We start from the raw sequence: 16,239 nt of genomic DNA, 5'->3' as shown, positions 1-16,239 counted from the left end.
TGGAGCAGAGACATCTAGCCTGTAAAAGCGGACAAAAGTGAGCGGTGAGGAACAGCTCGCTGCTGCACAAATGTCTTGGATGGAAACACCCTTGAACAAAGCCCAGGATGTACCCAGTCCACGAGTAGAATGAGCACGCAGGCCCGTTGGTGCCTGCAAACCCTGACTCGTATAAGCCAGAGCAATCGCTTCCACAATCCAGTGGGAGAGCCGTTGCCTGGTAACGGGCTTGCCCTTATGAGGGTTAGCCCAGGATACAAAGAGTTGGTCATTGCATCGAAACTCTTTTGACCTGTCCATATAGGTGCGTAAAGCACGGACTAGGCACAGCAAACTCGGCCGCTGTTCCTCAGAGGAACATAGTGGCGGAAGAAATGCCTCAATGTCAATGGGGGTACATGAGCCAACCACCTTAGGTAAAAAGGCAGGGTTGGGCTTCAGCAACACTCTCGTTTGCCCCGGGGCAAACTGAGTGAATGAAGGATGTACAGAGAGCGCATGAATGTCCCTGACTCGCTTGGCAGATGCCAGAGCCAGTAACAGCACTGTCTTCAGTGACAGGTGTTTCATGGCAGCTTCTTCCAGGGGTTCAAATGGAGGTCGAGTGAGCCCATCCAAAACCACTGCCAAGTCCCATAAGGGCACCAGTGACCTGGAAACAGGGAGGAGCCTGCGAGCCCCTTTCATAAAACGGCAGACCAAAGGATGTTGGCTAGCCATTTTTCCCTCAAAGCCCACATGGTATGCAGCAATAGCTGCCAGGTAGACTTTGATCGTAGAGAAAGCTCTGTGTTTATCAATCAGGTCCTGTAGAAATGATAGAATCACCCTGACAGGACATTGAAAAGAGATGTGTCCCTTTTGAAGGCACCATTCCTCAAACACTCTCCACTTACAGTCATAGAGGGACCTGGTGGAGGAAGCTCTTGCACTCTGAATAGTGTTTATCACCTTCTGAGGGAGTCCCACTGTATTCAGGTTATACCACTCACGGGCCAGGCCCATAGTGCCAAGCGCTCTGGGTGTGGGTGAAAAATCGTCCCCCCCGCCTGAGACAGTATGTCCCTGCGTAGCGGGAGCTGCCACGGCTGCCCGCACAGCAGCTGATATATCTCCGCCAGCCAGTACATTACAGGCCAGTGTGGAGCTATTAGGATCAGTGTGTGGCGTTGTTCTCTCACTCTGGCCAGAGTTGGGGGTATCAGAGCCAGGGGTCGGAACGCGTACAGAAGGACTGGGGGCCAAATGTGTGCGAGCGCGTCCACGCCTAACGGTGCGTTTAAATCGAGAATTGAAAAGAACAGCTGACATTGAGCGTTTTCTTTTGATGCAAACAGATCCACCGCGGCCCGGCCTTAACGCACCCACAGCTGACTCACAATTATTGGATATAGAGTCCATTCTGCATATAGTGGTGCACCTCTGGACAGCAGATCTGCCCCGAGGTTCATCACTCCTGGTACGTGCGTCGCTCTCAGAGAGAGGAGACGTCCACAGCTCCATAAGATCAGTTGGCGTGCCAGCATGTGTAACTGGAGAGAACGCAAACCCCCTTGGCGGTTTATATACGATATTGTGGTTGTGTTGTCTGTCCTCACGAGGACATGATGTCCTTTGAGAAAAGGCAGAAAGCGTTTCAGGGTGAGGAACACCGCTAAAAGCTCCAGATAATTTATGTGTGACCGTTGGAGGTCTCTGCTCCAGAGAACCTTCACAGGTCGACCTTCACCCCCCCAGCCCGTCAGACATGGGTCTGTGGTGACCACCTTCCACGATAGGACAGCACCCATAGGCACGCCCCGTACTAGAAAAGCCGGGTGCAGCCAGTGGCGCAGTGCCACTTACGCATTTCATAGTGACCATCACTCTCCGCGCGCCATGACGCGCGGGGTCCAGTCTGAGGGCAGCTACCCAGCGCTGAAACTCCCTCATGTGTAAGCGTCCCAGTCGTACCACCAGGATGACTGACGCCATGACATGATCTGAAGAGAACATATTTGCGTGGCTGGAAATGAGCGAGGCAAGCCCTGAAGGCTTTCACTCTCTCTGCTGACAGGCGGGCTGTAAAGGGCACCGAATTCAGGCGTAGGCCCAGGAAGAGTACAGTCTGGGCTGGGGACAACATGCTCTTTTCTGTGTTTATTACAAAACCCAGGTCGAGCAGGTGTTTTACGAGGACATTCGTCTGCGTAATAGCCTCTTGCTCCGACTGTGCGAGAAGGAGCCAATCGTCCAGATAAGTTGCCAGGCGAATACCCTGTTGCCTTAACGGGGCTATAACGGCTTCCGTACACCGTACAAACACTCGTGGGTTGAGAGACAGACCGAAGTGAAGTACTCTGTACTCGTAACAGACACCCTGAAAAGCGAACCTCAGATATTTCCTGTGTGGATAATACACTGGGATGTGGAAATACGCGTCTTTCAGGTCGATTGATGTGAACCAATCGTTTTGGCGCACGAGACGCAACAGAGATGTGTGAGTGAGCATTCTGAATTTGTATCTTTTGAGATATTTGTTCAGAGCCCTCAAATCTAATATAGGCCGAATTCCGTTCCCTCCCCGTTTGGGAACGAGGAAATACTTGGAATAAAAGCCGCTCTGACTCTGTTCGGATGGTACTATATATATATAGCCTTTTTTTCTAGTAGCGAAAGAATCTCTTGCTCCAGAATATGGGCCGATTCTCCCCGGGCTTGCGAATGCAGAATGCCCGAAAGGTGAGGGGGGGTGACAGCGAATTGGAGTCGGTAACCCTGTGCTATTGTCTTGAAAACCCAAGGAGAATCTGTGAGCATCCTCCGCTTTTCCGTCGTAGCGCAAGCTACTTATAGGGTAGGTGGATTCCCTGACGTAGACGTCAAGATCACCAGCCAATCAGGATTGGCGTAATGAGATTGATGCTTCTGTTTGCATACGCGTTGAGGCGCATTCCATAGTGAGACATCGAACGGAGTGTTATGAATGAGAACTCATCTAGTCGCAATTTCATGACATAAAACTCTCGCATGCTCCGCCCACTGCTCTGCGTTTCGATGTCTCTATTGGCTGCTGGGGATATCAATGCTGCAGGGTAGCCTATAGGGGTGGGCGATACCACAAAATCTGGATTCGATCCGATACCAAGTATTTCAGGGCCAGTATCGCCAGTATCGCCGATACCGATATCGATACCGATACTTTTTTAAATGAAAAGCGTCTCATGTACTTTCATATAGGGGGGAGCTGCATGCATAGCCGCGGGAAGTAGGGGTGCTGGGGGTGCTGTAGTATATATTTGTATCAGTCAAGTGGCTTGAATTTATTTTCCAAATAAATAAAATCTGAGTCATCTAGGTTGTAGGTCGTGGGATAGTGACGTAATTGACGCGACACACACACTGCAGAGTGACAACTTTCTAGAATGGCGCAAAAAAGGATTTTGGATTTTTTTCTCCAACAAACAACCCAATAAAAAGAGTGGACCACCAGCTACTCCTCAGCCCACCACCTCTACAACTAGAGTAATATGACACAGAAGAGACTGACATATCTGACTTTGATGCATGTCCATAGTAACATTTTGGACAATGTGGATGTATCTGCTCTAATGAGGGTCTTCATTAGTGCCACCCCAGAGAGGAAGGCTACATTTGGAGTTTTGTGAAGCCCCAACACAAGGTAAGACGATATTTTCCTTTAATGCTGCTGCCGCTGTGCAGTGTTTCGCCTTGTCAATCAGTTAAAATTGAATTCATAGTTTTATTAATATTGTAAATCATATTTTCTGACTATTTGTAATGTTATGTAGGTTTGTAAGACCCATAGTTAGCATGTGGGCATGTGCAGCTGTTGCTAAGTGATGTAGGTCTATAATGGTTTATTATTAACAGCTAAGGCGAGACACCCCAGGTGAATAGGGGGATTTTTTTTAACTTAAAGATATCAGCTAGAAATTTCTCCAGTTAATTACCTACAATAAGGCAATTGTTAGTTGTATTACAAGTTTTCTGAATATGCAAACATATTTTTAACACATTTCAGGAACCGAAATCTGAACTTTGGATAAAGCCAGGTTCAAAATTCTTGTTTCATTTTGTAGTCATATTAGCATCTAAGGCTTTTACAGAAGGGATTTTGGATATCTCTTTTTATCACTCCATAAATCAGAAAATACTGTCAACAGCCCTAAAATATCGATTTTTTTTTAGGTATACAATCTTATATAATTCAGGATATGAATGACATATGAACAAAGCCTTCTGTAAAAGCCTTCATAATATTGATAGGAATATAACTGGAAGGTTTGGTGTATCTACGTCCTACTGAAGTTGAAATTTCGGACTCAAGAGTAGGAGAAAAAACTCATTTTGAGAAAACGACCTTTAAAGATTGCAGTGTGGCGCTACCCTCCTGTTCTTTGGATGACAGCTTGCGCCTCGACACACTCCGTGAAGGCATTTCATGTTCGGGGTCATTTGTTTTTTGTATAATCTTGCTTCGTGCAAGTGACAATTGTTGTTGTCTTCTCTGTGAACGTTTTTTTTGCCGTTCTTTTGCCATTTTGAGATTTAAATTTCTAGCGGAAAGCTAACCAGGAAGTGTTTTAGCACACCACGTGACGCATCTGAACGAACCACGTTGTCAGAAGTTGACACCAGCCAATGACATTTCGTTTCTTGGTTTAAGACCCTTTTGTACTTTCACGATTGGTTGCTGATACAAAGGGAATGACCATGTTTGGATCCGATGAGATTGTGCAGGAGAGACTGAGCTTTCGAACGATATCTCTGATGACATGGTGCAAACAGCGGTCGTGGGACTTTATGTTACGTTAGAATGCAAACTTTTGGTGAATTTAGGAGAAATATACAGACGCAAATAGACAAACTATAGTAAAATAAACACTTAAATGTGTATTTTGTATGTTTTCCTTCCAAAAGCCTGAAAGAAAACATGTTATGGAATCAAAATAGCACAACATCTCAAAATGTACCAGTGCATGAAAAACAATGTTTTTGCCTGCCGTGTCTCGCCCATAACAAACCATTTATGCGGCTCGTATCGCTGACAGCCGGGCCCGGCCCGGCACCGCCTTTTTTCTTCTTGTTTTTAAGCAGCCCGGGCCCCTCCCCACTTTTGACAGCACCCCCTGAGCAAAATGACTTCCCGCGGCTATGGCTGCATGACATGATTTTTTAGCTGAAATCATAAATAGACTAAATCTGAATTCATTTTCCTGAATAAAGACAGGACAGTTTTTATAGACAAATAAACGTTTTACTTTTGCCAATTTAAAGTGCAAACATGAAAAATAACAATACAAAGTGGCCAGAGTAGCGAACTGTCTTCTTGCACACATCACAGTTCGCTAAATTTGAATTGCCAGTTGTGAAATAGCTCCACACGCTCCTCTTTCTCTCAGCCATCATGCGCATGTGTGTGTTGCACTCGCGAGTCATGGCTGCTGCTATCCTGTCTTGCTGGCTGCTGTCAGTCAGCTTGATATTCGGCGATCAGGCAGGGAGCGCGCTGCGCGTGCGCGAGCCTCGAGGAGAGGAGGACAGCAGTGGGTAGAGAAGAAAAGAACATAAACTTGTGTTCGTCTGCACATAGTTTTTTGAAGAAATTGACGAGTAGAGGAGACGGGAAAAAAGTATTAAAGTATCGATCCTATTGGCTCTAGTATCGATATTTTGAAACGTAACGTAATATCGGAAGTATCGATATTTTGGGATCGATCCGCCCACCCCTACCTGTCTGTGTCAGTGTGCAAGCAGAGGGATTCAGAACAGTTGAGCCCTGCCGAAAGAAGAGAAATGTTGAGCGTCTAGGTCCAACATGATTCAGTTTGTTATATTCTTCATCTGGCTTGCTGGGGATTTTAAACTCGTTTTGAATTCACCGACTCTTGGATCTAAAGACAATCCCAGACTTCTGAGCAAAGGTACGCTTCTCTTCGCCGTTATGACTGAATTGTTTTACATGTTTTTTCACTTTAAAAATGTCTCTAATCAGATGTTTTGAAAAATCAACTAAAGAGGTATTTCTGTATTGAGATCCTTTTTAAAGCCGGAAAGATCTAGTTCATTTAGATGACCCAATTTTATTGTCCTCTATGATCCAACACTTTATTCAGTGAACGATGCAGTCAAATGATATAAACGTGATGTTATTTTCCCTTTAGATATAATCTGCGGTGGATTTGAATACCCAGTCTATCAGAAGCACAGTGTGTTTTTCTATCATGAGGACTCAGAGGAGATATATGTAGGAGGGACGAATTTTGTGCTGAAACTGGATGTGGAGGGCTCTCATATTTTGGAGGTGGGTGTTTCTGATCTTTGTTTTTAGTTTATTCACATGCACTTGCCTGTATATTCTTTATCTAATGGTGTATTGATGGACTCCCAGCTTGATTTCTTTGTGGTTCAAGAAGGTGGCAGTTGTTTTGTGATGAAGATGGGGTCGTAATAAGATTTGCAGCAGATGGCTGACACATGGTTTCAAGAGGAGCATGTATTTTAGCAGCAGGGGCTTAATAATGTCACAATCAGACCCTGATGACGTACAAGTTTCTCTAATAAAAAACACATCAAAGTCAGAGAACTTCTGTTTTTATTTGGCCACAAAAATAATTAAAATACAGGCTAATGATTGTTAATTGTTTTTGAAGAAATTAGAGTAAATGGCCTCTGTGACCGTAACTCAGGCATCTTAATTAAACTAATGGCTACTGGTCTGTGGGAGGAGCGGCTCAAGCTACTTAAGAAGAAGACATTAACCTAAGTGAAAAAATGTTGGCCCAAGAAAGCCATATATTATCCAGCTATCTCTTACATTTAAAAGCCAATCTATTAGGCAGAGATTTGAATGAAGCATTCTCCATTGGTTAATAAGTGAATACGTGATTTATTTCAATATGGTATTGTTTTCTTTATAATAAAATATTTAATTGAAAAACTATCCTTAAATGAAACCTTAATTAAATTGTCCACTAATTGATGTCCCCTTGCAGAATTTCTCGCTGAAAGCCCCAGACCAACAACACTGCCAAGAGGTAAGTAAGTAAGACGACAGTGATGGTGTTTGTAATAAAAAAAAAATTATAGGGCAAATTACAGGTTTTCTAAAAAACATATTTTAAAAATGAGATATATGATCAGTTCTGTGTGCTGTCTTGTTAATAATCACCTCTGTATTTGTAGGGCCAATGTGAAAATGTCATCACAGTGATTGAGAAATTTCAGGACAGCATGTTTGTCTGTGGAACAAATGGAAACAAACCGCAGTGCTGGAAGCTTGTAAGTGTTTGCGTCCATCACGGAAAATGTTATACTTTATGTCACATGTGTCTGACATACTGTCGTTCATGTGGCTAGTTAATTTACTGGCAACCATATGGAGATGAATAAAGCATGAAGCTCTTTGGTGTAGCTGCTGTGGTTTTGCTTGAACTTTAATCAGCATCCTGTGCGTAATTTCGGTCGGGTGTTCAATGGCTGGTGTCTGGATATTTTCCCAGCAAAACTAATCCCGATATTCTTTTTAATTTTCTTTTGTTCTACAGTTTTCGTCAGTGAACAACCAGTCTCTTGAAATAGTGGATAGCTATGAGGGGATGGGTATCTCTCCGTTTGTGTACACGCACAACGCCATTTCGCTCACTGTAGGTATGTTAAGTACAACTTCCTGCACAACCATACAGTAACCCAGTGGCTCTCGAACTTTTTCTGTCAGGCCCCCCCTTTGGAGAAAACACAAGTCAGGCTCAGTGGCGGCACCAGAGGTGTATTTTTGGGGTGCTGTGGGGTAGCTTGACGTTTCATAGAGGGTGCTCAAACATTTAGGGTTTCCCATTAATGTACCGGTCGCTACAGTGGAATTTTCTACTGCAACAATCCTCACGCATATACACAGTGTACCCGCGACTGTTACAATGAAGGCTCGATAATCAGCTCACGGCATATAGGTGTAAGCAGGGGTAAAGTTCAATTTTTATAGGTGGTGTGTGGACCTCAAATAGGGGGGTCCAGGGGCATGCTCCCCCGGGAAGATTTATTTTTAAATATTGAAGTTAAATGCATCACCCGGTGCACTTTGAGAGCAAAATGAAGAGATCTATGGATACATCTCTCAACACCTATATGAAACAGAACTGTAAACAGATTAACTTTTTCTTTATGGATATTTTACAAATCAGTCTTTTAAAATGTATTCTTTTTTTACGGTCATATAGTATTTCATACCTGTTTTTCATTTATTCTCTTATTTTTGTATAACTATAATGATCATATAAACGTGTGCCTCGGAAATAATTGTTTACATTAATGGTGACCAAAACATTTGAGACCCACTGAGATAACACTAAGAGAGTCCTTTAGCTCACTGAGTCTCTCAGTCTGACAGGAGAGGACTCTCCTCCACTTTGTTGTTGAAAAAACTCCTTATATCCGTTAGCGTAGCTCGCTAGCACCAGAAGCTAACAACAATGATCTCCGGTACCGGTGCGCTCTCTCTCTCTCTCGCTCGCGCACGCACACAAAATGGCTCGTTCCACACACACACACACACACACACACACACACACACACACACACACACACACACACACACACACACACACACACACACACACACACACACACAATAATTATTCCAATTATGATATTTAAAAAAAAAACATTTTTCCTCCTGGTCTCTCGCTGTCACGCCCCCCACTTTGGGAACCACTGCAGTAACCCATGATTTTAAAGGTTTAAAATTGTGACTGGTCTACAGACTTATGTAACCACATTGTGTCATTTGTGATAGAAGCGTTGGTAACCAGTGCACAGAAATATACCTACTCAATAATTAAATATCTCTGAGGATTTTCATTTGATGCTATTTGCAGAGGGGGATCTTTATTCAGCTGCGCCTTTGGACACGGATGGAAGTTCATTACAATTCAGAAGGAAAGCTGGTAGCCGAACTAATGTCTGGATGTATGACAACTGGATGTCAGGTGGGTAAATGACTGAAGAAAAACTCATAATGTTGGACGAAAATCAATTTGATTACAAAGTATGCTCCTGATAAGCAACAGTTTTTCTGCTTGTTTTGTCCCCTCCTGAGAGCTCTTTCATTAAATTTTGTTTTCACATGCTAACGGGAATGTAAACAGGGAAGCAGCTTGGTAAACATGTCCTCCTCTCATAGAGCCCACGTTCATCTCTGCGACGTGGGTGGAGCAGAGGGAAGAACCTGACAATGAGAAAATATACATATTTTTCCGTGAAAAGAACTCTGATCACAACCCGGAGGCTGACCCCTGGATATCGAGGATTGCCAGAGTCTGTAAGGTACGTTGGGCACTGAAATGGACTCAGCATACGTCAGTGAGGCTCTTCATTTACTGCAACTGTAACACACAATTTCCAGAAACCTCTTAAGTTCTATTTATACTTATATTGATATTCAAAACAAGATTTAGTATGGACACTGTCAATATTTTTGTATCAATCCACCGAACCCTTATTCCATCTTCTTGGAAATATTTATGAAGGTCATGTAATATGATCCAAAGTATCAGAATACCTACTAAGTGGACATTGAAGTGAGATTATTTTGTCAACTGCTGTTCCCAAATGCAAGAATACATTTTGAAACTGTGTCTTTAAACATGACTGCAAACAAATCAACCACACTTTAATTAGGTTTTTAAAGCAGTACAAAAGTACATTTAGCATGATTTACTAACACAAAATTACTTTACCCTTTAATTGATTAAAATGATGAAACAGATTCATTTGCTGGCCACTTCAGCAGATTTTGATGTTGAAATTGTGTGAGGGTGTTGGCTGTGCCTCCCACAGTGGCCCCTCCTGAATTTACCAGACAAAGGAGATGAAAGGTTTCGTTTGATGTTGACTTTAAATATTTTCCATGAGCCATGTGGGTGAGCCACTATTTATTGTGGTTTTATCATCGGAGAATGTCATATTGTCATGTACATATTGAGGTCTCAGGCTGTCTGCATTGATAATATATATCCTGTTTAGCTGCATTGTGTGAAAACAAAGGGTGATGGAAATAAAGTAAAGTGATATCCTGCAGTGTCATGGCTGTCAGGATTTGACAATCGCATACATATATTTATGGCGTCAGTGCAACCATCTGAAGCTAACTAAGGCTTCATGAATAAATCAGGCTTCTACTCCCTCAATACAACTAGCTTTTCATGTTGTCATGCGGTGAAACACAACCTTTCAACGCCCTTGTTTTTTGATACCTATGGAGACACCCAACCTGCCCCAAAAGCGGTTAGGGTTTTTTTTCCAGGTCAAGGTCCATGTAACATCGGTCCTATCAAATAACCCTTAGTTCATGAATTTCGGTTGCATGAAAAGTGAAAGAGAGTCTACCTGGTGTAATTCATTTGTGTTATTCTGCAGGTAGATGAAGGTGGATCGAAAAGATTTTTCCAGAACATGTGGACATCTTTTCTCAAGGCCCGGTTTGTTTGTGGATTTCCTGAGAAGTCGCTTTATTTCAACCATCTTCGAGACATTTTTGTTGTGCACGCCAAGGACTGGGTTGACACGAGAGTCTATGGCCTTTTTACAAGCAGCTGGTTAGACACTTTCCCTTCCTTTTAATTACAGCAACTAAGCAACACCATTAGTAACACACTGACACAGAACAGCTCACACTTTAAATTGAAAGGTCAGCATTTTGAAATGTTTTCAACACTCAAATCTGCATTACAATCAAAATACAAAATATTATAAAAATAATAACTCAAACCTAATTCAAATCTGCTCCTGAGGTTGTAATGTATTGTTTTGACCCTCTTATGTAATGGTTCATTTTCCAGACAGGTTACACCCACACATTCAATGAGAGTTCATTTCATTACCAACGACCTTTTAAGTCCTACATAAGGAGATGACAGAGAGTTAGCACTCTTATTTAAGATTGGGGAACACAAAAAGCCCTTAACCCTTTTAGTCAAGGTGTATAGCCAAAGGCCACTCCACCAAATCTGTAAAATTGGCAGAGCTTTTATGTCCGATCTTGAAATTCAACGTCTTTGTTAGTGTTATGGAGGGTTTGTACGAAGTTGGATTGACAGGGTTGCATTAATGTTCCATTTTCTTAGTGCTGCACCCTATCTGGCCAAACTTTTAAAAGTTATTCAAATCTTCGTTGCCCTATGCCAAAAAAAATGTTTGGTCAAAAATCCACAAATTTCTGTTTAAGATTTTCTGCTAACAGAAAAACAGAATGACCCAATGGGTCGCAATCATAACCCTAACCACCACCATATATAATCTGTATCTTTTAATACTAACTTCAGTTATCTTATTTCTCTTTAAGGAACGCCACAGCGGTGTGCATATATACAATAGGAAAGATTGAAGACGTATTTGAGAACTCAACTTTCAAGGGCTACAACAAAGACATTCCCAAGCCAAGGCCAGGAAAGGTAAGCATTTGTTTTGTTGCCATGTTGCTGTGCAGAGACAGAATAACATGTTTCGAACAGAGTCTAAAAAAAACAAGCATAAATGGGTTTGAATGTGGAAAATGTGTATTTTTATTACTTCTCGTTCTCAAAATGGGTTCAGTGTTTCCATCTGTTGATCAAATGTAATCTATTTGAGCCCAACCCTACTTCTGACTCATGCATAGTGGTTCCCTGAAGGAGGAGCACTTGTTCTTATGTTTTGTAAAGAAAACCCTGTTCCTTCCATCTGTTCAGCCTACAGTCCAAAAATGATTTGTCCATTTTATAAACAACTGGGGATGCCTTCAGCTTTGTAAACCTAAATATTTGCTTAACCTGAGTTTCCTACAAACATCCGGTTTATGTTCCCATTTTCTAAAGTATACAATCTATAAAAAAACCTCTGTGCATTTATTTGTCAGTGTGTAAAAAACAGCAGGAACCTGCCACTGGCCACCGTCAATATGGTGAAGGATTACCCGGAAATGAATGACTGGGTTGAATCGATACATCAAACAGCTCCGTTTTATGTAAGCAGCAACAACTACACCAAGATTGCTGTGGACCGAGTGCAGGCAGCAGATGGGAGCATGCATAACATTCTGCTTCTAGCTACTGGTATGTGCTAATTGGAAAGAAATACCAGATTTTTCTTGGTCTTTTTGTGTAGCTACTTCAGGTCTGAGTGTTTTCCTTTTGATCTGGCTCGTCATCATGCATGGTCTGTAATGTTGGCGAGACAAAACGTGCTGATAATACAGCAGTCCTCTGAGAATATGCCAGAAAATGTTTGTGTGCTCTCTCAACAGATTCTGGGAAGATCCATAAAGTCTTAGAGGCCGGGGAAGAGCCTTTCATCATCTCCGAAACACAGCTCTCCAGCAACTCAACTGTACAATCAATGAAGCTTGACTCCAAAAAGGTATTTTAAATGTCATGCATTTTCCAGAACGGTGTCATCAGTTGTTTTTCTTGGCAGACACTGGGTGACATTTCTTTTTTTACGTTTGTTAAATTTGATTTACCACAAATTCTATTTATATGGTGATAATAAAGCTCAAGGAGGAAGTATTTTGTAGGCCAACCCAGAATGAAGCATTGCAAGGTCTCCCTTGACCAATAGACAAGTTTACGCGACAAACCACGGGTAGCGCCATAACCCTACACAAATGCAATTCATTTCCGCCGGAAGTCTTTTGCACAGCTACTGTCAGTGTAAACCGGTGTAAACAGTCAGACGGGCACTGGTGTAAACACAGCGATTTCGATGCTAACAGTGATGCTAGCTTGGGAACACGATTCTACTTCTTTGACTGGAGATGGCGTTACTCTCCCCCACCCGAATTCAGTGCAAAACTGGGAGGATAACATGACGACGTGGCCCAGCATAACGTACAGCAAAATTTGCTCCTACTTCGTTCAATCCATGGCAATAGATGGAAAAGCAATGGACAGTCTGAAGGCATATCATAAGGCTGCGCACATTCTACTTTGCCCACATGCTCCCGAAAATTGTTGACGATTTTGTTGAGGGAAGGTTACAGTTCTGCAGTAAATATCTCAGCATTTTAAAACCAAAATAAACTGCCTTATTTAGGTCATGCCCACAGGAGCCAACAGTTGTCTGTTGTTTACATAATGCACAATTTACATTATCTCTTTATGCTGTGCAATATATCATATGTGCCTGTACTGTTTGAGTGAAAATAAAGTTTGATGTAATTTAATTTCATTATTGCACTGTTATTGCATTATTGCATTTCATATGTTCCTTAGAGTGCTACAATTTCTTTTAACACAGTTCATCATTCATATTAAGCTCATACTGTACATAAATAACACTGAATTAATTAATTGTTGAGAGGAAACTAAAGAAATGGCTTCAACAAGAAAGATCACATGTTTAATCCTAACAGGTATTACAAATTAAAATATAAAAGCAGCCCACACAATTACATCACTATGAAAATATTCATATATAATATTAAAAAATACAATGCATGCAGTATTTGTTGTGTTTATCTGTATTTAATGAACAACATGGCTGGGTGCTGGGTGCTGGTTTGTGGTCGTAGCACTCTCTATCTAACCACTCGTTCAGGTGCTTTCTCGAGTGATTGCAACCAACTACCGCACACGTAGTTCCCGAACCACTTTTCTTCATGTTGTAATTGTTATATCCTCTTTGTCTCTGCGATATCAGTGCTTTGTCAGCACAACGGAGCTAGCTAGCAAAACAAACCCAGTCCGCCAAAACGGAAGTGCATTGCATCGAAGGGAGGAGTTCAGGATGAAGAGCGGAAACGGCTCAATAACTTGTGTATACAATGTGATCTCCCCTTTGGATTTCGCTGTATGGAAGAAAATAAGCTTTGTTCCCAACTCATCTTAATGATACTCAACACGTTTTGTTCAGCTTCTTGCACTGCTGCAAAGAACACAAAGCTACTATTAATGCAGATTTAAAGTGAAATCATGTTACTGTCTCCCTTTTCTTAGAAAAAGTTAGTGGTGGGTTTCTCAGAGAAGATTTCGATCATTGACCTTCAGAGGTGTCAGGAGTACAACCAGTCCTGCGCAGATTGTGTTCTGGCCCGGGACCCCTACTGTGTCTGGACAGAGTTTGGATGCACCCCGACTGTCACGTAAGTTTGAACAGCATGTGCATGTTCTTCTGAATATTGCATTTCTGCAAGAGATAACATAAGATTACATAGAAAAACTATAAACATAGGATTATAAACAGATATTTGGGGCAAAGTCATTCATCTCTCACAAAGTAATGCACCAGTTTGATTATATTATGTTTTTGTTCACAGTGGAGGCATTCAAAATATCCTTGATGGGAACCGAAGTGTGTGTAAACCATCTGACGAAGGTAACTTATGATAAGATTATTAATAGTGCACACCTGCTGGGGTCCCAGCAACCTTTAGTCTCATCTTTATTTTTATTTTTTGTAGAGCAAAAGCAAGTTAACCGGACCAAACGAGAGACAGATGCATTATCTACGGTGGATTTGAGGACAGCCCACTCGGTCCCCCTGAGTGTCCCCTTCTACTTGTCCTGTCCTATAGACTCCTACCACGCTGTGTACACCTGGGAGCATGCAGGCCAGAGCAGCCCATGTCTACAAATGCAATCCAACTGCCTGCACCTGATCCCCGCCATGACGCAAGAGAACTATGGTGGCTACGAGTGTGTTTCCAAGGAGAGAGACTACACCAAAGTGGTGAAAACATATCAGCTTAAACAGCAAACGATCCAGGATACAAATAGAAACACTGATGGAAGCAATGGTAATTTAAGAATACCATATGCATCAGCTGTTGTGCCGCAGATAACATGGATCACCATCACACTGGCCGTAACAGTGTCTGGGATTTTCAGATAGGCTTTGCACAATTGACTATTTTAAACTAAGCATTCCTTTCTTTTTGTTATGCTTTTGTGTTGGGCCAAACCTCCTGTTTTTTCTAACTAAGCATCGACATCCTCAGCCCCTTTGTCCTTGTCCAGGATGTTAGCAGCAATAAGCCAACTCACTTCCATGAAGCTTGCAACTCAACAATCGAAGCAGGAACACACCTGCTGTGAACCTACTCTCACAGTGGTCGCTGTGTTTGGAAGAATTGTAAGAGATATAAGTCAGAAACATGCTGTAGCCGGGTTACTTTCTAAAAAGAGAAGCTTGGACAGGAAGAGAGAGGTGGTGTACGATGGAGCAAAAGAGCAGCACCACCAGTCAGCAGCAGGGCCCAGCTTAAATAATACTGAGTGTCAATAATAGTGTGTGTTTGGATCATCTCAATATCCGTCAATAACCTCAGTGTCCTTCATAGATTACTGCAATATCATTGAGTAAGTAATAATCTTCCTTTAAAGCTAGGGGAACAGGGAAGATGTTAGAAGTGAATTCCTTTCAACAAAAGCTCAGTCCAAACCAAAGCCTTTAAAATCATCCTGGGCTCCAAAGCGTGTGCACGGACAGTACAGCACACAGTGAGTATGTATTGTGGAGCAGAAGAGCGTGCACATGTTGAGGCCATGTCTATTAGAGGTCAGTATTTTTCTTTTAAGTTCCTGTGACAATCCTGTTGACAGATTATTTGTGTTCAAGGAAGGGTGGAGGCAGCTGGGGACCTGCTGTTCAACTCTCCCTCTGTCGAAAACGTCTGTGGTTAGAGAGGCGTTTGGAGAATGTGCAATGAAAATGCTTTGCTGCAGAGGAGACCATATCTGACTCCAAAAACAATAAGCACATCGTTTATATATATATAAGCTATTTTTCCAGTAAGTTATTGATATTATACAATACAACTTTATTTATAAAGCACTTTAAAACCTCCAGACCAAAGTGCTGCACAGTCAAACAAACAAAACAAAACATACAAAACATCACACAGCAAAGCTCACACACCCTAAAACAAGTACAAGTTAAAACAATAGACAAGTAAAGTAAGATATTAAAGTAAGGCTATGTAGATGTTGTCGTACAGTAGCCACTGTTGCCACAAGTGATACTGTATTACGAAAAAATAGATACAAGTTTGAGAACCAGCTTCGTATGTCCATTACTGTAGAGTTTTTATTGTAGAGATATACCTGCTTTTCCAAAAGTTAAATTGTCTTAATTTAAACTACAAACTATTATTTAAATGTTTAAAAAATAAATATCTTTATTCTATTGTATTTTGGTACGATGTGCTAGCATGAGTGTCCTTATCATTTCAAAGATTATATATTTTTGTATGATGATTTCTTGGGA

General features: G+C 41.9%; 1 protein-coding gene across 1 annotated transcript; it reads left to right on the top strand.

Moving 5' to 3' along the window:
- Nucleotides 1-5,436: 5,436 nt before the first annotated feature.
- sema7a (semaphorin 7A (JohnMiltonHagen blood group)) lies at nt 5,437-16,163 on the top strand. The gene is made up of 14 exons (XM_079682782.1): nt 5,437-5,927; nt 6,168-6,307; nt 6,999-7,040; nt 7,189-7,284; nt 7,551-7,653; nt 8,877-8,987; nt 9,182-9,324; nt 10,417-10,595; nt 11,342-11,450; nt 11,894-12,089; nt 12,281-12,393; nt 13,971-14,116; nt 14,291-14,349; nt 14,435-16,163. Exons 1-14 carry the CDS (start codon nt 5,822-5,824, stop codon nt 14,863-14,865), a joined length of 1,974 nt encoding a protein of 657 aa, XP_079538908.1. The 5' UTR covers nt 5,437-5,821; the 3' UTR covers nt 14,866-16,163.
- The last annotated feature ends 76 nt before the right edge of the window (nt 16,164-16,239 follow it).

Source organism: Notothenia rossii (assembly GCF_949606895.1).
Source record: "Notothenia rossii genome assembly, chromosome: 5".
Taxonomy (NCBI): Eukaryota; Metazoa; Chordata; class Actinopteri; order Perciformes; family Nototheniidae; genus Notothenia; species Notothenia rossii.
The sequence above is the reverse complement of the archived record's forward strand: the minus strand, read 5'-3'. Positions and strand labels throughout refer to the sequence as shown.